This window comes from Chelonia mydas, chromosome 2, assembly GCF_015237465.2.
Source record: "Chelonia mydas isolate rCheMyd1 chromosome 2, rCheMyd1.pri.v2, whole genome shotgun sequence".
Taxonomy (NCBI): Eukaryota; Metazoa; Chordata; order Testudines; family Cheloniidae; genus Chelonia; species Chelonia mydas.
The window spans coordinates 22,317,551-22,340,405 of NC_057850.1; the positions used below are offsets into that span (position 1 = coordinate 22,317,551).

The window sequence follows — 22,855 nt, forward strand, 5'->3', positions numbered from 1 at the left end:
GGCTGCATGCTGATGTCTTACTTAACCAGTGCCTCATGACAACTCTTGACCTAATAAAGATCGTAAGCAATACCCTGAATCACTGCTTTTTTTGGCCATGATGGCAAATCATCTTGAAGTCGGGCTGTCGATTAATTGCCGTTAACTCACGTGATTAACTCAAAAAAATTAATCGTGATTAATCGCAGTTTTAATCACACTGTTAAACAATAGAATACCAGTTGAAATTTATTAAATATTTTTGGCTGGTTTTTCTACTTTTTCAAATATATTGATTTCAATTACAACACAGAATACAAAATGTATACTGCTCGCTATATTATTTTTGATTACAAATATTTGCCCTGTGAAATTGATAAACAAAGGAAATAGTATTTTTCAGTTCACCTCATACAAGTACTGTAGTGCAATCTCTTTATCGTGAAAATGCAAGTTACAAATGTAGGGGGTTTTTTGGTTGTGGTCGTTACATAACTGCACTCAAAAACACAGCAATGCAAAACTTCAGTGCCTACAAGTCCACTCAGTCCTACTTCTTGTTCAGGCAATCGGTAAGACACGCAAGTTTGTTTATATTTACGGGAGATAATGCTGCCCACTTCTTATTTACAGTGTCACAACTAAGTGAGAACAGGCGTTTGCATGGGACTTTTGTAGTCAGCATTGCAAAGTATTTATGTGCCAGATATGCTAAACATTCGTATGCCCCTTCATGCTTCAGCCACCATTTCAGAGGACGTGCTTCCATGTTGATGATGCTCGTTAAGAAAACAATGCATTAATTAAATTTGTGACTGAACTCCTTGGGGGAGAATTGTATGTCTCCGGCTCTGTTTTACTCACATTCTGCCATATATTTCATGTTATAGTACTCTCAGATGATGACTCAGCAGCTGTTGTTCATTTTAAGAACACTTTCTCTACAGATTTGACAAAACGCAAAGAAGGTACCAATGTGAGCTTTCTAAAGATAGCTACAGCACTCGACCCAAGATTTAAGAATCTGAAGTGCCTTCCAAAATCTGAGAGGGACGAGGTGTGGAGCATGCTTTCAGAAGTCTTTAAAGAGCAACACTCCGATGTGGAAACTACAGAACCCAAACCACCAAAAAAGAAAATCAACCTGCTGCTGGTGGCATCTGATTCAGGTTATGAAAATGAACATGCGTTGGTCTGCATGGTTTTGGATTGCTGTTGAGCAGAACCTGTCATCAGCATGAACACATGTCCTCTTGAACGGTGGATGAAGCGATATATGAATCTTTAGTGTATCTGGCATGTAAATATCTGGTGACACCGGCTACAACAGTGCCATGCGAACGCCTGTTCTCACTTTCAGGTGATGTGAACAAGAAGCAGGCAGCATGCTCTTCTGCAAAGTAAACGAACTTGTTGTCTGAGCGATTGGCTGAACAAGAAATAGGACTGAGTGGACTTGTAGGCTCTAAAGTTTTACATTATTTTATTTTTGAATGCAGCTATTTTTTTTTTTTTGCACAATTCTACATTTGTAAATTCAACTTTCATGATAAAGAGATTGCACTACAGTACTTGTATTAGGTGAATTGGAAAAATAGTATTTTGTTTTTTATAGTGCAAATATTTTCAATAAAAAAATATAAAGTGAGCACTGTACACTTTGTGTCCTGTATTGTAACTGAAATGTAGAAAACATCCAAAAATATTTAAATAAATGGTATTCTGTTATTGTTTAACTGCGCAATTAATTGCAATTGGGTTTTTTTAATTGCTTGACTGCCCTACCTTGAAGCACTCTTTCCATTTATAGTAATATGTATCATTAAAAAAAATTAATCAGGTATATTCTGAGCATTAGCTGATAACACAGTACTGTCAGTCAAGGGCCACATTTTAACTTTGTGAGGGCTAAATGTTTGACAGGCTTGTATTAAAGTACAATTTTAATTTTTTTTAACATTTTCTTGAATATATATCTACACAGTTCTAGGTTTGTCATGTTTGGTACCATTGTTTTTGTGTAGAAAGGGTTTTTGCATGATACGAAACTCGACCCGTTACCACCAACCAGAAGACCTGGAGCTGGCAGCCAGGGGGGCAGCAAGCCCCGCCTGCCATGCAGCAGAGGGCGACACCATTGAAATTGTTTCTGTAGATTTTTACTAATTTTCTTTCCATCATTAACTTGCCCACAGAATTACACGTGCTCCCAGACTAATGGCTGCTTCTCTAAAGTGTTTTAAAATTGTCTTTGGATTGAATAAACCACCACAGACTAGCGTGTTGAATTGTAAATAAAACTTTTTTTCTTTGCAAGTGAGTAATACGAAGTTCCCAGGAGAATTAACGAACCTTTTTGTTTTTTCAGATGTTGCAAGTCATATTTTAGAAAGTGACTTAATATATAGTGATGAGGAAGTGCCTTCAGTGTTTGAAAATCCACTTTCCCAGAAAACTTCTAATAAACAGAAAGCAAATGTCCTTAATTTTAACAGGTACTTGTCTTTTTGTTCTTCAAATTGATTTAGGCTGCTGGATCCTTTGGTGCAAGAGAGATGTTCTGGGTTTTGTTTCCTTTTTTGGGTAAGGGAAGGGTTTTGCTTTCTTGCACCAGTCTTTGCCAGAAATAAACATAGAAACAAGCAGATAAAATTGTTGTGAAAGTATCTGATTAGAACTGACAAAATTTAGGGAAAAAGGCCCTAATCCTTCCAGGAGATTCTCAAGCTTGGGGCACAGAGATTTGGAGATTCATCCCACCCACCCCTTAGAGCACCTTATAGGATTGAGATCTAAAGTATGTAGTTTGGCCTGTTTCTAAATCACATTGGTATTTTTCTTTTAGACATTTTTGATGCCTTTATACTTTTAGTTTCAAAGTTTATATATTTGAACATACTTGTATTCCATTGTAACTAACAGATTGTTATTCCCGCCCCCGCTGTTATGTAATTTGCTACTTAATTTGACAATAGCTACGTTAATCTTTTTAAAATAATAATAAATTTTACTGATTTATTACGAGAATCCTCAAAAACTTGTTTGAGAAGTCATACTTTTATGGAGTCTTAGTTTGGGTTGGACCACCAGTTATTGCAGTGAGAGATACTGCCAAATTCCTATTACTGTGGTGGTTGAGGAGATGTTCTAATTTACTGAATTTAAAGACGTACGCCTATTTCACGTCAAAGATTCTAGCCATTAAGTGCATTGTAATAGTATGGTTGCAAAAACCAGTACTACACTCAGAAACATGGTTCATAAGAACAAAACAATTAAGAAACTGGAAAGACTTTGCTCACTGTATTAGATTAACGACCAAACTGTGTGGAAAGACTGAACAAGTGAAATGAATGAAATAAAAACAAATCAGTGGTAGAAGTAATGTAAGTATATGTATTTACTGTAATCCATAACCTATACTACTACAGCTTTACTGTTTTTTCTGGTATATCTGATGCCTTATGTAAGAGAATAAGCAGAATTGTTGACAGTACAGATTTTATTTATTTATTTATTTTATTTGTATTCTAAAATTATGGTAGAGTAGAGAGCGACAACACCTATGCATTCGTACATTGATGGGAAATTATTTTGTTTTGTTTTTAGTTCTTGTTTTTTGTTTTGTTTTTTTTTAATTACTTAAAACTTCCTGATTTTCACAATTCTTGTTTTAGAAGTGCTTATCGTCAGCCAACATCTTATAGACCAAGGCTCTTGATAGTTGGAGAGCCCGGGTTTGGACAGGGCTCTCATTTGGCACCAGCAGTAATACATGCTTTGGAAAAGTTCACTGTGTACACGTTAGATCTCTCAGTTCTGTTTGGAATCAGTACCACATCACCTGAAGAAACATGTGCACAGGTATTTTTATTTTATTTTTTTTTAAATCTGTTAAGAATAATAAATTGTTTTCCAGAGTGGTTTGGGAGCAAAATGATTCAAGTGAGACTAGCAAAACTATGACTTGTGGTTCAGTTTTAATGGGTGTCTTCTAACTTTTTTGTGTCTGTCTGTGTGTCCTGTTTCATCTCTGTTGGAAAGGCCACTCCTTTCTTTGGGTAATGATCATACAGATAAAATGGAACGTTGTCCTTTTTAGCCTTCTGCAATGAAGTTGTTTATAAAAGAACAGTAAGAGGTTTTTGGGTTTTTTTTAATCTTCCATCATAGCAACTCCTTTTTCTCAATCCTTTCCCCTTCCTTCTGTCTTTCTTGTCTCTCCTGCCACCCCCACCCCAGTTATTGAGAATAGTTTTGAGAACACATTCTAATATACCCTTGAATTTACTAAAGAAAAAGGCTTCTTTTCTCTTCCTCCTTAATACACATAAAATGCCTTTCTGTTTTGACATGTTCTAGCCATGTATTTGAAAGAAGCCCTGTTGTACTGATAAGTTGTTAATAAAACTCCCAAACAGACTTGATCTCCCACAACTGTTTCTGTCATCCAAACCTCAAGTCCCTTCATCTCACAGCCGGAAGCTCCATGGCTCAACACTGCAGAGCTAGCATGCTCTGTACTAGTTCAAGAAGTGCTTTTAGGGAGCAGAAAACCATCCACTAGAGCCACTTAGCAAAGTGGAAAAGATTCTTGATCTGATCTGTGCAGAAGGAGCCTCACCTACACAGTTGACACTACCTTTCATTTTAGATTACTTGCTCCACTTGAAACAACAAAGCCTAGCATTGTCATGTATTAGGGTTCATCTGGTGACAGTTTCAGCTTTGCATCTATGGGTGAATGGCCGTTCTGTTTTCTCAAACTCTGTGTGTAGTCCTTTCCTTAAGGGCCTGGAGATTATACCCCCAGGTACAGCAGCCACTCCCTCCCTGGGACCTCAAATTGGTGTTGGCAAGGCTAACAGGTCTTCCATTTGAACCACTGGTAATGTGCTGTCTGCTCTAACTATCCTGGAAAGTGGCCTCCCTGGTGGCCGTTGCTTCTGCTAGAAGGATCTCTGAGATCCAAGCCGTTATGTCGGAAGCACCTTATACAGTCTGCTTCAAAAACAAGGTTCCAATGTGGCCACAATTGGCCTTCCTTCCAAAGGTAGTCTCGCAATTCCATAGTAACCAGAATATCTTCCTACCTGTTTTCTGTTTGAAGCCACATGCCAACAGATAGGAACAGAGACTCCACTCACTGGATGTCCGATGTGCACTAGCCTTCTACATAGAAAGGACTAAGTCATTTTGGAAATCTACTCAGCTTTTTGTAGCCTTTGCAGACAAAATGAAAGCCTTCCAGTCTCAGCTTAGAGAATTTTTTCGCGGATCATTTCCTGTATCCACACATGCTATGACCTGGTGAAGGTCCCCACTCCTCCTGCGCTGGCGGCGCATTCCACAAGGTCTCAAGCATCTCCAGCAGCGTTTGTAGTTCAGGTTCCTATACAGGACATTGGTAGAGCAGCAATGTGGTTGTCAGTCCACATCTTTGCATCTCATTATGCCATCAGCCAGCAAGTGAGAGATTACATGGGTTTTGACCGAGCAGTATTACAATCAGCATGCCAATGAAATCTGAACCCTCCATCTGCGCAGCTTCTTGGGAGTCACCTACTTTGGAATGGTTATGCGCAAACATGTGAAGGAGGACAAAACGGTTACTAACCTTCCATAACTGTTGTTGTTCTTCAAGATGTGTTGCTTTTGTCCATTCCAAAAGTCCCTCCCGCACCTACCCCTCTGTTGGAGTTAGCCAGCAAGAAGGAAGTGAGGGGGCTGCGGGTTGGTGGGACCCTTTATACTGGTGCTGTGAGTGTGCAACCCCAGGAGTACGCAACCAGAGCCAACCTGACAGATACCACTGAGGGGAAAACTTTCTGGCTGGTGGTGCTTGGGGCAAGCACACACCTACTTCGGAATGGACATGAGTAACACATCTTGAAGAACAGCAGTTATGGAAGGTTAATAACGGTTTTTTTGTTTGTTTGGGTTTTTTTTAAACCATTCAGCAATTTTCTATCTTTTAATATTATGGTTCAGTACATACACCTCTACCCCAATATAACGCGACCCAATATAATGCGGGTTCGCATACAACGTGGTAAAGCTCCGACACACTGCTCTGAGCAGCGTGTTAAGGGTGCTGGGCTGGGGCCGAGGGGTTGGATAAGGGGCAGAGGGTCTCAGGGGTGGTCAAGGGCTCCCCCCCCGGAAGGTCTGGGAGGCAGGAGCTGTGGGGCGGGCACTTTTGGGGGCCCCGCAGTCCCAGAGTGGCCCGGGGGATTAATGGGGAGCCTGGGAGCAGCCTGCTCTGCTTCCCTCACCCCAGCCCCGGCCATGTCGCTCGGGGGAGGGAGCTTGGAAGAAGGGATCCCTCCCGCAGTCACCGGCAGCGGCGGAAGCGGAGCAGCCCAGCCCCAGCCCGCTCCACTCTGCCAGCCGTGGCGCTCTGCTTCGCGCCGCAGGTGAGTGCGGGACCTTTCCCCAACACCCCCCCCACCCCCAAACGACACGGCTGGGGCCAGGGCAAGGAAAGCAGAGCAGGCTGGGGCCGCATCGCTTCACTTCCCGCCGCTGGTGAGTGGAGGGGGCGTCCTTTCCCCAACCTCCCTGCACTCACCAGCAGCGGAAAGCAGAGCGCTGCAGCTGGGAGGTGGCGGAGTGGAGCGGGCTGGGACTGCGTTGCTTCGCTTCCAGCCGCTGCCGGTGAGTGCCTGTCAGGGGGCAGGGGGTGTGGATAGGGGTTGGAGCAGTCAGGACGGAGCAGGGGGGGTGGGGTCCTGGGGGTGATTAGGGACGGGGGGGGTCTCTGGAGGGAGTGGTCAGGGAACAAGGAATGGGGGGGCCAAAGCAAGTTCAATATAACGCAGTCTCACCTGCAATGCGGTGAGATTTTTTTTGTCTCCCGAGGACCATGTTATGTCTGGGTAGAGGTGTATGTAACATAACCTTTATTTTGCTTATGAGAGTTAGGAAAGTTATAGAAAACACCATGCCCTACCTAATGTCAGCATGTTCTTATCTTTTCCAAATGTGGGTTTTCAGGGGACTTTTTGCTCAAAATTTAGCAAGCCTTATCAGCAATTTCACCTGTTGCATTTTGGGGGCCTTATTCAGGTAGCACCGTGTTTAGCTGTTCCCCAACAATTCTATTAGTATAGTTATAAAAGTGCCGCTTTCAGAAATCTAAAACCATGATTTTTGCTGACTGAATCTGTGGTCATGTCTGTTTTTTCACTTAGGTGGCCCTCCCATCACAGTAATATCTGAGTGCCTTGTAATCTTTAATCTACCTCTGTAGGGAAGCACTATTATCTCCATTTCACAGATGGGGACTTGAGACCTCGAGAGACTGTTACTTGCCCAGGGTCACACAGGATGTTTGTGGCAGAGCAGGGAATTGAACCTAGGTATTCCATGAACCAAGACAGCACTCTAACCACTGAACTGGCCATCCTTCCTTCCTGTCTGATCTCTGGCAGCATAGGTTCTCATCTTAAAATAATGCATCTTTTCTTGCTCCCAGTTTTTTATCTTTCCAGAAGGAAGGTAGGAGACAGTTTTCCGAAATACACATTGATTTTTCATTAGAATCCGTGCTGTCAGGCTAACAGGGATTACCCTCATCCCATCAAAATTAATTTTTCCCCACCACCACTTTCTTGGTGTCCGCACTGGTAAACAGTGCACAATAAGAAGGTAATTTAAAACAAACACTTTTCTCTGGAATTTTAAATTCCTTGACGTACATCAGTGCACGTTTTCTTAATGTTTCTATCTTTCTCTGGAAAAGTCACTCCTATAGTAATATTCAAATAGGCTTCAATCCTTTTTTTTGTTGCCTGTGTCTTTGTTTGTTTTTTTTACTCTAGGCAAGACATTAATTTTAATAAAATTATACAAAATCACCTGTAATAATTTATAACTGGGTTTGTTTCATAGTTGACTCAAGGTAGAAGTTTGCCTCAGTATTAAGAATTATTCTTTCCCAGTTGTTGCTTGTTTAGTATATCAACTGTGAAATAGGAGTGACTAGTTGATATTTAATTATTTATTAGTGACCTATTCATGTGTTTCTCAGTATTCCCAAATTAATACTTTTCTTTTACTAGTTGATCCATGAAGCCAAAAGAACAGCACCAAGTATATTATACATTCCACATGTTCACTTATGGTGGGAGACTGTTGGATTCACTTTGAAAGCTACATTTACAACATTATTACAGAATATTCCATCATTTGCTCCAGTTCTGCTGCTTGCAACATCAGATGTACATCATGCAGCTCTACCAGAAGAGGTACCGTTTGTCAATGCATTTAATATAATCCTCATCTCTTCAATTCAAATGACTTCTTAATAATAATCTAGTTCTGGTGGTTTATAAACCTGTCAAGATTGTGACCTTTTGGTCAAACATAACAAGAAGCAGATACAAATATCCTTGCTTACAGTAGATTTCACTTGTAAAAAAAAATACTGCTTCATGGTAGATGTCAGGAGAGAAGTTATGTAAGTGGACTTAAGTGTTTACACTTCCAATTTTTTTTTATTCCGTAATTGCAGGATAGATATTTTATTTATATATATATATATATATATACACACACACATATATAAAAAAATATGATTATGCAGCCACACGTTTGTGCTCCAGAATCAGTGTTTTAAAAAGCTAAGAAGAAAAACTCCTGTATGTTAACAAATGTAATGAAGTGTGCCTGAGCCTGTAGATACTCTGAAACAGTATCTCTGAGAGAAGTAAAGTCCTCCCATTCATCGCAATGTAGTGTTAACACTGAATTCTTACAGTTTTAAAATACCAGTGTAAACTATCCTGGTACTGGTTTTACCAGAATCATCAAACTAATGTGCTTATCCATTGTTCTTGGATGTGCTGTAGTGGCAAGTTGTTGAACAAAGTGAATTGGGAAGCTAATTGCTGTCTGGGACTAGTGAGGAGGCAAAGATAACTTTTTCAGACATTCGCTAAACTTAAAGTGGCATCTGCCCTGTTCAAAGGAGAGGCAGCTCCTTCCCAGTACTAAAAGACTCAAATGTCTTCTGGATAACAAAATTCCAAATAGCCTACCAAATCTTGAATACCAAACAGGGTAGAGTGACTTAAGTCAAGAAGCTTTAGAAAAACTACAAGCAGTTTATCATTGATTTAAATCATGTTGAGGTTTTGTGAAAACTAATTTGAAAATTTGTGCTATTGCAACTTTTGATTTAAATTTAAGTAGCTGAATTAGAAATGCTGCTTTAGTTTTTATGCCCCTACTGGTAGGGTATCCTACTTGAATTTTATAAAACTGCTGCTATAGGGGAGACAACCCAAATATTGAAAATTAAGGAAGGCCCTGATCCTGAAAACACTCAGACAGGTATGGAACATTATTCATATAAACAATCGTATTAACTTCAAGGGGACTACTTATGTGCTTAAAGTTAAGCGTGCGTTTCAGTGTTGTGGATATCCTGGCCAAAAATCGTGTTACTTATTACAGTAAACCCTGATGGAAAACTACAGCCTTGTTGAAATATTTCAGCTTTCTTGACTTGTAGAAGGTGGTGTTGGTTGCAAATATAGTGTAGGCCATTTGCTTATCAATGTTGTCTTTTTGAGTTCGTGGTGATCTCTCAGATGATGATGAGGCCCTGGATTTGTCTTTCAGCGAAAATGTTTCATACTTATAATTCTCTCTTCAGTAGAAGAAATATCTTTATGTAGAATCTGCATTTCTACAAATTAGGAAACTAAATAAACAAGTGCAAAATGTCCACATTAGCAATTTAAGACTGACATGGAGAAAAAGTAAAAAAATTAGTAACATGTTGTGATGGGTTCGGTCACAGAGACCCCCTTGGGACTGTCGTCTGATGTGCCGAGATTACCTCTGAGCCCATTTTCCCTGCCAGCTTGGGACTCCAGAACCCTGTCTCGTTGAGCCAGACATGCTAGCCTGCTGCAATACAGACTCAGGTCTGTTCCACGCCCCCAAAGCTGCAGACTTTAACCAAAAACTGCTCAGCGGGTCACCTATCTCCAGCACCCAGACATCCAGTTCCCAATGGGATCCAAACCCCAAATAAATGCGTTTTACTCTGTATAAAGCTTATATAGGGTAAACTCATAAAATGTCCGCCCTCTATAACACTGATAGGGAGAGATGCACACGCCTGTTTGCTCCCCCAGTATTAATCACTTACTCTGGGCTTATCAATAAACAAGTGATTTTCATTAAGTATAAAAAGTAGGATTTAAGTGGTTCCAAGTAATAATAGACAGAACAAAGTAAGTTACCAAGCAAAATGAAACAAAACGCACAAGTCTAAGCCTAATACATTAAGTAACTGATTACAGGTAAATCTCACCCCTAGAGATGTTCCAATAGACTTCTTTCACAGACTAGACTCCTTCCTAGTCTGGGCCCAATCCTTTCCCCTGGTATAGTCCTTGTTAGTTCCAGCAGGCATCTTAGGTGAAAAGCAGGGGCTTTCTCATGACTGGGACCCACTTTGTTCAGTTCTACCCCCTTTTATATCTTTGGCACAAGGCGGGAATCTTTTGTGTCTCTGGGTTCCCAACCCTCCTTCTAAATGGAAAAGCACCAGTTTTAAGATGGATTCCAGTATCAGGTGACGTGTTTACTTGTCCTGTGAGACGCCCTCCATTCTTCCAGGGCTGGCCCGCACATATACAGGAAGGCTTGCAGGTAAATAAACCATTTACAACCAATTTTCCTAGTCAATGGGAGCTATCAAGATTCTAAACCACCATTAATGGCCCACACTTTGCATAATTACAATAGGACCTCAGAGTTCTACTTCATATTCCTAGTTTTAGATACAAGAATGATATATTCATCCTATTTGTATGAATGTATTCAGTAGGTTATAACCTTTGTAATGATGCCTTAAAGAGACCTTTTGCGTAAAGCATATTCCGGTTACATCATATTTATACACAACATTCTGGAGTGCAACGTCACACGTGTAATTAAAAAAATCTAATTTATATATTCTTTTAAATCAGAACTTTAAAAAAAAATCTACCTTAGTGCAGAATTCCCAGTTGTTTCCTACTTAGTTGTCAGTGTAGTGCAGTCTGCAGTTCAGTCAGGCACTTTAATACAATGGTCTTCAGTTTGGGGGGCCAGGTGAAATGAATTTATTTCATATTCCATATGTGGCTGCTTCCATGAAGGCCTAATTTTAAGTCATTAAGGAAATCTAGCTTTCTAGAGCCAAGAAGTTAATTTTTATCACCGATGCTTCAGTATAGTGCTCTTCAGTTTGTCCTTCAATTTAGTATAAAAATGCACATAAAATGCACTTTGTTTTGTGTGTGTGAAATCACAGGAATCCTGTGACGTGTATTTTATAAATATCCTTTTTCCCCCCTTTAGGTGCAGGAATTATTTGTTGATGATTATGGAGAAGTTTTCAATGTCCAGTTGCCAAACAATGATGAAAGAAGGAAATTTTTTGAAGATTTAATTCTGAATCAAGCTGCTAAGCCTCCTGTATCAAAAAAGAAAGCAGGTTAGGATGTGCTACAAACATTATTTTACCAGCTGTGCTCTCACATCACTAAAATAAATATTGGAGTGTTGTAGAATGCATTTGTTTGAAAAACTAAACCCTGTAAATTGGCTTAAATCCTCTGTTTGACTTAAGTTTTGCAGGCATTAGAAGTCCTTCCAGTAGCACCACCGCCTGAGCCACGACAGTTGACAGCAGAGGAGGTGAAACGGCTTGAGGAGCAAGAGGAGGATACATTACGTGAACTCAGGATTTTCTTGAGGAATGTTACACACAGACTTGCCATTGACAAACGTTTCAGAGCATTTACAAAACCTGTTGACCTCGATGAGGTAAAGTTAAGGTTGATCTAAACATTTAGCATTCAGTAAAAGACCCTTCCTTGCTTTTTTGAAATTCAAATTGGTTGCAACCACAGTTTGATAAGCAGAAAAAGAATATAGCTTTCTTTATTTAGGGGAGAGTTGTTAATACTGTTCTTAAATATAGTACCAACATTTAAGAAAGTGGTGGTGGTGGGGGGGAGTTATATGGGAAACTACAGGCGCATAAAACTCAGGTCAAACTAATGAAAGGTCTCGGAACAAATTTTAAAAGAGAAAGTAGTTAAGAACATAGAGGTAAATGGTAACTAGGATAAAATACAACATGGTTTTACAAAAGGTAGGTCATGCCAGACCATGTGATCTTCCTTTGAGAAGATAATCTATTTTCTAGACAAATAAATAAAATGCAATAGATCTAATCTACCTGGATTTCAGTAAGGTGTTTGATACGGTTCCTACTCCTGGGGAAATTCTGTGCACAGTGTTAAAATTCTGCATGTTTTAGTTGTCAAAATAACACTATAATCACACTAGTTTCAATTATTTTGTAATTTACTTCAAAAATGCCTATCAGCAGTTGTGCCTGTAACAAATACAGACACACACAAATTCCCCCAGGAATAGAGAGTTAAGGAAACCCCTACGACAACCTAGTTCCTGTTTCTCTGCCCCTCCCTCTCAGAGACCAGCAGGGGGGCCAGGCACCCACCCCCTCTGCCCCCAGAGCCCAGCTGTAGGAGCCTCCCCCACCCCAGACACTTGCGCGCGCGCGCACACACCCTATCCCTCCAGAGCCCAGTTGTGGGGTGCCTCCCAGCCCAGACACCTGCACCGTCCATCCCCCAGAGCCAACGTGCCCACCCCCAGCCCAGACACCCATACCTCCTCCCCACCAGAGCTCAGGATCCAGAAGGAGAAACAGCCTGATGCTGGGTCCCAGGCTTGTAGGGAGTTTCCTGCATGCTGCCTCCTTCCTTCAGGGTGTGCTTGGGCTACTGCAGCTGCAGGCAACCTTGCAGCTCCATCCCCCTGCCCCCAGCAGAGTCGTCTGTTCATGAGCTGGGCTCTGCCTGGTTCAGTGTCCCCTAGTGGCAGCCAGCAGCTCTGCAGCCCATTTCTGCAGGAGGAAAAGGAAATTCTGTACATAACATTAATTTCTGCAGGTTTCAGAGTAGCAGCCGTGTTAGTCTGTATTTGCAAAAAGAAAAGGAGTACTTGTGCCACAAGTACTCCTTTTCTTTTTATTAATTTCTGCACAAATTCTGCATTGCATAATGGTGCAGAATTCCCCCAGGAGTATGTTCCAGATGGGCTATGCACTTAGAGACTCACAACAAGGATTTGTACTATACGCTGGGGATGTATCAGTTGGAAGCGATAGAGGAGAAAGACATGGGTGTATTAGTCGATTTACAGAATAACTATGAGCCTCCAGTGTGATGCAGCTGTGAAAAAGGCTGATGGAATCCTAGGATGCATCAGATGAGATATTCCAGTAGAGATAAGGAAGTGTTATTACCATTCTACAAGGCACTGGTGATACCTCATCTGGAATACTGTGTGCAGCTGTGGTCTCCCATGTTTAAAAAAGATAAATTCAGACTTCAAACAGGTTCAGAAAAGGGTACTAGCTGATCAGAGGAATAGAGAACCTGCCTTATAAGAGGGCAAATGAAGGCTGAGGGGGGAAGATACGATTGCTGTCTATAAATACATGAGATGGATAAATATCAGGGAGGGAGAGGAGTTATTTAAGTTAAGGGTCAATGTTGGCACAAGAACAAATGGATAAACTGGCCATCAAGAAGTTTAGGCTTGAAACTAGATGAAGATTTCTAACTATCAGAAGAGTGAAGTCCTGAAACAGCCTTCCAAGGGGAATATTGGGAGGAAAAAACAACTTGTTTCAAGACAGCTTGATGAGTGTATGGAGGGGATAGTATGATGATAGGCCATAGCTATTGTAGGCATATCTGTGACTGCTGATATCCCCAATGGCTGGAGATGGGATACTAGATGGGGAGGGCTCTGAGTTAGTATAGAGTATTCTTTCCCAGGTGTATGGCTGGTAGGTCCTGCCCAGATGCTCAGAGTCTAACTGATCACCATGTTTGGGGTCAGGAATGAATTTCCCCCTAGGTCAGATTGGCAGAGACCATGGGGGGTTTCACCTTCCTTTGCGCGTGGGTCCTAGGTCATTTGCGGGCTTAACCTTGAGTAAATTGTGGATTCTCGGTAACTTGAAATCTTCAAATATAGATTGAGGACTTCAGTAACTCAGCCAGAGGTTGAGTCCTCCATTACAAGAGTGGGTGGGTATGGTTCTGTGCAGGAAATCAGCCTAAATGATCGTTATGGTCCTTTCTAGCCTTAGAGTTTATGAGAGAAGCTGAGGAGAATCTTATTGCTGAGCTAGGTAGTACAATGTCTAGTTTCCCTTAAGGGCCATGAAGGTAATTGATTTAGTTTTTTGGTTTTTTTACTTTATGAAATGATGGGAACCACTTGCAACTCTTGACAGAAGAAAATTGAACTTAGAAATATTGTTAGAGGGAGAGAAGGGTTAAAACTTTGAATGTCTGATAAAATCTGTCAGATTGAATATGGCATCGAATTGAGATGCAGCAACTATAGGTTATTTAGAAATAAATAACTATGAATCCATTACAACAAGAATATATGGCAAAATAACACCGGATTTCATCTTCAGTGTAAATAAGAACTTGGAAACTGTATATAACATGATATCCATACTTCCATTTTCAAGAAACCTCATCATAAATCTGAAGAACTTCTGTAGGCAAACAACATATATACCCAGCATTGTTTGGGGCAACTCATTTAACTGAGGGTGTATGATCCTTAATTTGTCAGCTGTGAAGAAAGTTTAATTACAAAACTTTTGAACACATTTTTATATTTCATTTGTAGGTACCTGATTATGTCACGGTTATCAAACAGCCAATGGATCTTTCAACAGTTATCTGTAAAATTGACCTGCACCAATATCTGACTGCAAGAGACTATCTGAGAGATATTGATCTAATCTGTAGCAATGCTTTAGAGTACAATCCAGATAGAGACCCAGGAGGTGAGGATTCATTTTATTCCATTATTGTAAACAACTTTAAAAATGTATAGGGTAACAATACTGTATCTTTAATATTGTGGATTAAATAACTTAGTATCCACTAGGGAACATTGCTCACTAGATTTTAAGTATTGTATTAAACTTTGGGCCTGAATTATCTGATGCTAATTTAAATTGATATTTAGCATTTTCTTCTGGTTTAATTATTACTATCCTTTCTATGTCGCCCTATTTCATAATAAGTTATGCTAAAATTATAAACTGAAACAATCTTTTCAAAACACAAATGTAACTAATAGTGAAGAGCTGAACTTTTGTCTGTGATAAAAGCAAAGAACATTGTTGGAAAGTATTTAGTTCTGCCCATTAACTTTCAGATCGTCTCATCAGACATCGAGCCTGTACTCTGAGAGATACAGCATATGCAATAGTCAAGGAAGAAATGGATGAAGACTTTGAACAACTGTGTGAAGAAATTCAGGAGTCTCGCAAGAAAAGAGGTGTGTGTTTAATGCCAGGGATAATAAAGTTTGTCTAAATATCTATATCAAGAAACACAGACAATCCTTTACTGTATAACTGTTTTTCATTTCAAGGTTGCAGCTCTTCAAAATATGCTCCATCTTACTATTATGTGATGCCAAAGCAGAGTTCTATATCTGAATGTAAGAAATTGGATCTTGAGTGTAGTGAAAAAATGAAGATACCTGCTATGCCTGTGGATTCCAGCTCACCTTTCCTTTCTAATGGCAAGTGGTCTCTTAATAAGACTTTGGACATGCTTGGTCAAGTTGTGAATACTTAAAACAAAATTTTCCATTTTAACAGTTTCTGAAGACTTAGCTTCTCAAATCTTTCTTTCAGTTGGAGACCGCCTTAATCCTTTTCTTCCCTGCCATGACCTTTCCCTCCCTTCCTCACCCAAAGCTCCCCCAAATCTGAGCCATAATACTTCTTGTAATGCAAATCCCCGCTTCTTACTGTAACTCCAAACAAGAATGACTAAACAGCTGCAAAATAAGCAAACGAATGTGGGATCATAAGTTGTAGATATCTGAAGGGAAAATGGTTTCATATTCACCACCTTTTCCCTACACTGTGAAAAGGACTTGAAGCACAAATAAGTTTAGCTTCCAATTCAATTTAGGTATAAACCAGATTAGATGATATATTGTGAAATCCTGGGCCCACTGAAGTCTAATGGCAAAACTCCCATTCATTTCACTAGGACCAGGATTTCACCCATGTTCTTTGGTATTGCACTCAGTCAAAACAAAGGGTCCTTCCATTGTGGAAGACATAAGCAAACTCTATTCCATGCAAGTTAAGTAGCTCTGGGTATAGTTTCATATACAATCTGGAAAGTGTCCGGTAGAAGGACTCCTAAACCTTGTACAGTTGCAGTCACTTCTTCAAATCCGCCCATAAAACCACCTACTTCATGAGATGTTCTGATTTTGGTTGTCTTGTTAACAATCTATCTACATCTGCAATTACCTGAATAATTGTCCCAATATTTTGTCTTCACAGTGGCTTAATGGTCTGTGCCAGAGAATGGTCTTATTTAGTGTTTTGTAAGGTGCTTAGTTTTTTTGTCACTATATATAATTAATAACATAAGAATTCTCCCCACAAATTTTAAGTTGATAACATTTTGTGAATGCTGTTGCATAATTAACTTTTAATGCTTTTAAATCTAATAGCAAACCTGTGACTTGTCAAGACAAGGTCTAGCATTAAAATACTTAAATTCTTCTTTGAGTAGTGTCCCTATGGGTGCTCCACTGTAGGTGTGGCAGCACCTTCTGTGCCTGGAATTGGAGATCTTTGATAGCAGTGCCCGTTGGGATATGCATTGGTTCTTCCCTGTCTTGCACCATGGGCGCCATCAATATATAGCACTGTGCGGTCCAACCACCCTCAGTTCCTTCTCAACAGCCTTTGGTCTGGGACCAGATGAGGAGCAGAGCCCTTCTACCTCCTTAACTTTTAGAGATACTCTCATTAACTTACCTTACGTTAGTAGTTTAGCCATTTCCATTAATTTTCTCCCCTTAAAAAATAATAATAATAATAATAATAATTAAAAGATTTTTTTTTCTCTTCCCTCCCCATTACCTTATGCTTCCATGTTTCCCGTCCTCCCCAAATGAGAGCTCTCCCCCACCCCCTTGGGACTGTGCTGGGATCTCCCAGGTTCAAGAGGTGCCTCTCTTTTCGGGAGACCTTTCCCAGAGCGACGTTTAACTCATGGTGCATCCACTGCCTTGATGAGGGCCACGTCGCACAGAAGTGCACCCACCGCATCAGCTTGACCACCTGGGCCTGAAAGGACCATGAACTCAGACTGAAACTTCTCCTCATAGAAAGTTCTCTCCTGCCAGCTTCAGGCCCCGGCCCTGATACCTTTCTGGCATGGCTCTCTCATTTGGCTTGGTCATCAACTGAACCCCACTCACCAGTCATCCAAGAGGAAATCCTCTTTCCTGCTTAGACGGGAAGAAACAGGCCACTACATTGCCTTCGAAGGAGCTACCTCAGAGAAAGCCATCTCTTATGAGGTCAGTAGCCTCAACATCATCGGGGTGAAACTTCATTCCCATGACTGTCCGGGTACGTCTGGTACTGGAGATGAACAGAAGTCCAGAGGGCAGGACCACAAGTCTAAATGGGCAGGACCACAGATGGACACACTGTCTCTTGGGACCGAGAACCACAGTGCAAGAGCTTCCGAAATGGTACCAAGTGCCTCATCCAAGACAACCTTGGGTGCTTCAGCACCGACCAAATCCTTGGCACCAATGAGGCTCTCGGCACCGGGCAATCCATCTACACCATCTACTGGCCACTCAAGGGAATACACTCCACCCTTGGCACCGATAGTTCCTTCACTTTCCAAACAGCCACCGGTGCCGATGATGCTCCTGCCTGCTCCACAGGAGTACAGATATCCATGGGACCTAGTCATCTCTGATACTCCCTGAGTTTCCGCTCCTCCACAACAAGCTCCTGATAGTTTATGCCTCTTCCCTGGAGTCACAACACTACTTACACTTCAACACCAAAAACCGTACCACCCTTCCCCAGTGAGGATGAAGAGTACTCCGTTCTACCCACATTTCTAGAACACCCCCACAGACAATCCTCTGCTCGTCCACGTTATCCAGAGCCTGAAACCAAACCAGGACCCTGGTACAGTCCCCTATGGATGCAACCCCACATGCCGGTTCCTCCGCATTGGCCCTACTGGGACCCAGGGGTTATGTACAGGGCGCAGTTTCCCAAAACGCCCATAGAGCAGAGCCAGAAATATGCACGATTGCCGTTCTCATCCATCTTGACCATGTGATGTTGATCCAGTACCGATGGGGGAACAACAGCAAGAAACGGAGGAAGAACTTACACCACCACTCCACTTCTCCTCTTCCCTTGATGAGGCCATCATGCCACCGTCTTCTACATCAGCGGATGATTTCAGACGCTTTCAAGAACTATTCCACAGAATCGCAGAATATCTCCAGATCCCACTGGGGAAGTCAAAAGCAAAAACACAGGCTGTTCGATATCCTACACACCTCCACGTTGGCTAAGATAGCCCTCCCTATTAATGAGGCTCAGTTGGACCCTGTCAAGGTGCTCTGGTAGACTCCAGTGTCCATCCCACCAACCTGCAAGTGAGTGGACAAAAAATACCATGTCCCCGTTAAGGATCTGGAAACGTTTTCCCTATCCTATTCCAAACTCCCTGGTCATCCATGCCATATACAAGAAAGGACTCCAACACCACCCCAGGACAATCCCCCACAACAGGGTCTGGAAGCAACTAGACTTGTTCGGTCACAAAGCATGTTCTTCTGTGATACTCCAGTTTCGTATTGCTGATTATGAGGCTCTCGTGGCCAAATACAATAATATGAACTATTCTGAAATACAGGAATTCTGTCTCCATCTGCCAGATCATAAGAAGGAGCAATTGCAGGCATTCATGTCTGAAGGACATCTTCTGGCCCGCATGGCAGTACAAACTTCCCTGGATTCTGCATACACAGCTGCCCACTCCATTGCAACAGCCATGGTAATAAGAAGAGCGTCATGGCTTCACCGCTTTGGATTCCCTAAAGAGGTGCAGAGTACAGTTGAAGAGCTACCCTTGAGGGTTCCAAGCTATTTGCCGAATGCAAGAATGAGTCCCTACATTCTCTAAAGGGCTCTAGAGTGACTCTCCACTCTCTCGGCATATATACATCAGCGCCGAAGAGATGTCAGGTGAAATACCAGCATACCCCGACCTCCATCTTTCACCACTCGTCGTCAGTATGACATGCAACGAAGATGAGACCCTCACCGAAGTGCAGACAAATGCTGCCTCAAGGGCCTACCTCTCATGCACCTCTCTCTAAACAACAGTTTTGAAGTTTTGGTTGAGGCCCCGAGAAGCCTTCCCCTGTTCCAGTTGCTGCAGCCATCTGTAATAACCCACCAGTTTGGTGACCATTTAGCCCCTTTTTATCTATCATGGTGTCAAATCACTTAGGACAAGTGTCCTGGAAATAATCATCAAAGGCTAATGCATTCCAATCCCTCCCACCTCTCCTCTGCATCCTCCTTCAGGTACTCTTCTCACAAACACCTTCTACGAGAAAAAATAAATCACCTTCTGTGACTGGGAGCCATAGAACCAGTCCCATCCCAACATAGAAAAGGTTTTTATTCCCACTATTTTCTGATCAAACACAAATCCAGAGGATGGAGACCAATCCTAGACTTACGAAATCTCAACAAGTTCATCAAACTGCAACCCTTCAAGATGGCTACGCTATCAACCGTTATCCCAGCACTGGAACAGGGGTACTGATTCTCAGCCCTTCACTTCCAAGACATATATTTTCACATCATACACCTTGCTCACAGATTATTCCTCAGATTCATCCTGGGGACTGATCATTTCCAATACAAGGTATAGGAGAACCTCAAGAGTTACGAACTGACCAATCAACCACATGCCTCATCTGGAACCGGAAGTACACAATCAGGCAGCAGCAGAGACCAAAAAAGATAAAAGAAATGTAGAATAGTATTGTGTTAAAAGTAAACTTCAAAAAAAAAGGGAGAGGGGAAGCAGCATTTTTCTTCATAGTAAAATTTAAAAGCTGTATTAAATCAATGTTCAATTGTAAACTTTTGAAAGAACATCCATAACGTTTTATTCAGAGTTACTAACAATCTCCCTTCCCGAGGTGTTTGTAACTCTGAGGTTCTACTGTATTACCCTTTGGACTCTCTACAGCCCCCCGAGCATTCTCCAAAGTCCTCACAGTGCAGCCTACCTCTGCAAACAGGGCATCGTCATATTCCCATACTTAGGTGACTGTCTTCTCAAGGCTCATCCGAATCCAACGCAATTCATGAAATGTGAAAGATAATGGACCTTTTCTCAAACCTCAGCCTTCAAATAAACGTACAAAAATCGACACTGTCACCAGTACAACATCTGGAGTTTATTGCGGCACACCGGGATGCAATACAGGCCAGAGCCTTCCTTTCAGCTCACAGATTTTCTACAATAGTCAACCTCGTATCCATTGTGAGAAACAGCCTGCAGATCTCGGCCAAGACAGCTGCTCAGCCATATGGCAGCAGCCACGTTTGGGGTAAAACTCACCAGGTTGCACATGCGTTGTCTCCAGGTGTGGCTACGCACAGTGTACGTACCTCACAGATGCAGTCTTCACAAACTCCTAACCATGCTTATCAAGACCAAGGAAACTCTACACTAGGCACAACCCCAGAATGTCTGAATAGGGGTCCCTTTTCTCCAACCTGGACCATACCTGATTCTAACAACCCATGCTTCCCTAATAGGTTGGGGAGCACACCTTCAGACACCCACAGTGCAGGGAAGATGGTCCCCGGCAGAATCCTCCATGCACGTTAACCTAAAACTGTGAGCAGTTCACAATGTGTGCCGACATTTCCTACCCTATCAGACATCGGCCATGACAGAGTAATATCAGAGTAATGACAGAGAATATCACCTGCATGTTCTACATCCCCAGACAAGGCGGAGTGAGGTCCCACTTGCTATTCTCAGAAGCACTGAAATTGTGGAACTGGTATATCCACCATGACATCAACATTTTGGCCACGTATCTGCCTGGACACCAGAACACCACGGCAGACTCGCTGAGCAGAGGATTCTCACAAGACCACAAGTGAGACCTAGATACAAGAGTTCTTCAGCACATATTCAACTGCTGGGGATTTCCCCACATAGATCTCTTTGTATAGGCGGGTCTAGGCCATGGGTCTCTGGGAGACGCCTTTCTCATTATGTGGGATGCTCTAATACTCTACACCTTTCCACATTTTCCCCTCTTGTTCCAGGTACTTCACAAAATACAGGTGGAATGAGCTGGAGTCATAGTCATGGCCACAACAAATGTGGTATCCTTACCTCCTACGTATGACAGTATGTTCTCCGATAACCCTGCAATTGATTCCACACATCCTCTTGCAGGACATGGGCTGAATCCTCCATCCCAGTCTGTCTCCTTCATCTGAAGGCATGGCTCCTTCATGGTTTTGGAATTCAGATATGACCTGTTCAGCAGAGACAGTAAGAGATGATCTTAAATAGCACACGTGACATGACTTGCCCTACTTATATCCAAAAATGGGAAAGATTCCTATCCTGGTGCATAGCCAATCATGTCTCAGTGATGAATTCCCCATTACCTCTCATTCTAGATTATACTCTAGACCTTAAAAAGATTGTGCCTATCTACAAGCTCTGTTTGTGTGTATTTGGCCATCATCACAGCATTCCACCCCAAGATAATGTCTATTCTGTATTCTTTCACACACACACACACGCGTGCTCGTGACGAGACTCCTTAAAGGCCTTTTGAACCTTTACCCTCACGTATGACATCCTGTCCCACGCTGGGATCCCAACCTTGTCTTGCACTCTCACCAGACCACTATTTGAGCCCATGGCACCTACATTCATCCTTTCATGAAAACAGCATTTCTCGTAGTCTTCACGACGAATAGGAGAAATAGATGCTCTCATGGTATAACCCCCCCATACACACACATTTTCATAAGGACAAGGTCACATTATGCACACATCCAAAATTCCTACCTAAGCTGCTGTCGTCCCTCCATTTGAACCAACCTATCCACCTTCCCTGCTTCTTCCCGAAGCCACATACCAATCAACATGAAGCGACGCTACACACCTTGGAAGTTAGGCAATCATTAGCCTTTTACATTGATAGAATAAAATCTTTCAGACAAACGCCATGCTTATTCCTCTCAACCACCAAACGATCGAAGGGAGCTGCTGTATCCCAACGACGTCTTTCTGAGGGGATTTCTCAGTACATACGCCTTTTGTTATCAACTGCACAACCAGCTACCTCCACCCAGAACTTGAGCGCATTCCACTCACTCTCTTCACCTAGATTGCCCTTCTCAACAATGTACTGATCACTGACATTTGCAAAGTGGCCACCTGGGCATCCGCAGACACTTTTAGACAACACTATGCAATTACCCATGATGCAGCATCAGATACCCCACTAGGATGCACTGTCCTCTCCTCCTTAATGGACGCCACTCTGAAGCCCCAGCCTTCCATCTAGTGGCATTGTTCTACAGTCACCTACAATGGAACACGCACAGGGACATTACTTGAAGAATAAGAGAAGGTTACTCACCCCGTGTAGTAACTAAAGTTCTTCAAGCTGTGTGTCCCTATGGGTGCTCCACTACCTGCCCTCCTCTGCTCTGCTTCAGAGCTCAATGATTTTTGTGGTAGAGAAAGAACTGAGGGCAATTGGACTGCAGTGCTATATATAGATAATATCCACAGCGCGAGACGGGGAGGAGCAAGTGTGCAGCCCAACAGGCGTTGCTACCGAAGATCTCTTTGATCCCAGGCGCAGGGAACACTGCCGC

General features: G+C 42.0%; 1 protein-coding gene across 5 annotated transcripts in view; it reads left to right on the top strand.

Moving 5' to 3' along the window:
• ATAD2 (ATPase family AAA domain containing 2) overlaps positions 1-22,855 on the top strand; it is a 100,281-nt gene that overhangs the window by 58,093 nt on the left and 19,333 nt on the right. For all 5 annotated transcript variants that reach the window (XM_043539130.1, XM_043539131.1, XM_037892046.2 and 2 more), the window contains exons 17-24: positions 2,348-2,474; positions 3,657-3,843; positions 8,043-8,228; positions 11,341-11,476; positions 11,612-11,808; positions 14,734-14,893; positions 15,271-15,393; positions 15,490-15,642. In XM_043539130.1, coding sequence (XP_043395065.1) covers positions 2,348-2,474; positions 3,657-3,843; positions 8,043-8,228; positions 11,341-11,476; positions 11,612-11,808; positions 14,734-14,893; positions 15,271-15,393; positions 15,490-15,642 — 1,269 coding nt within the window. The remainder of the gene's footprint in view (positions 1-2,347; positions 2,475-3,656; positions 3,844-8,042; positions 8,229-11,340; positions 11,477-11,611; positions 11,809-14,733; positions 14,894-15,270; positions 15,394-15,489; positions 15,643-22,855) is intronic.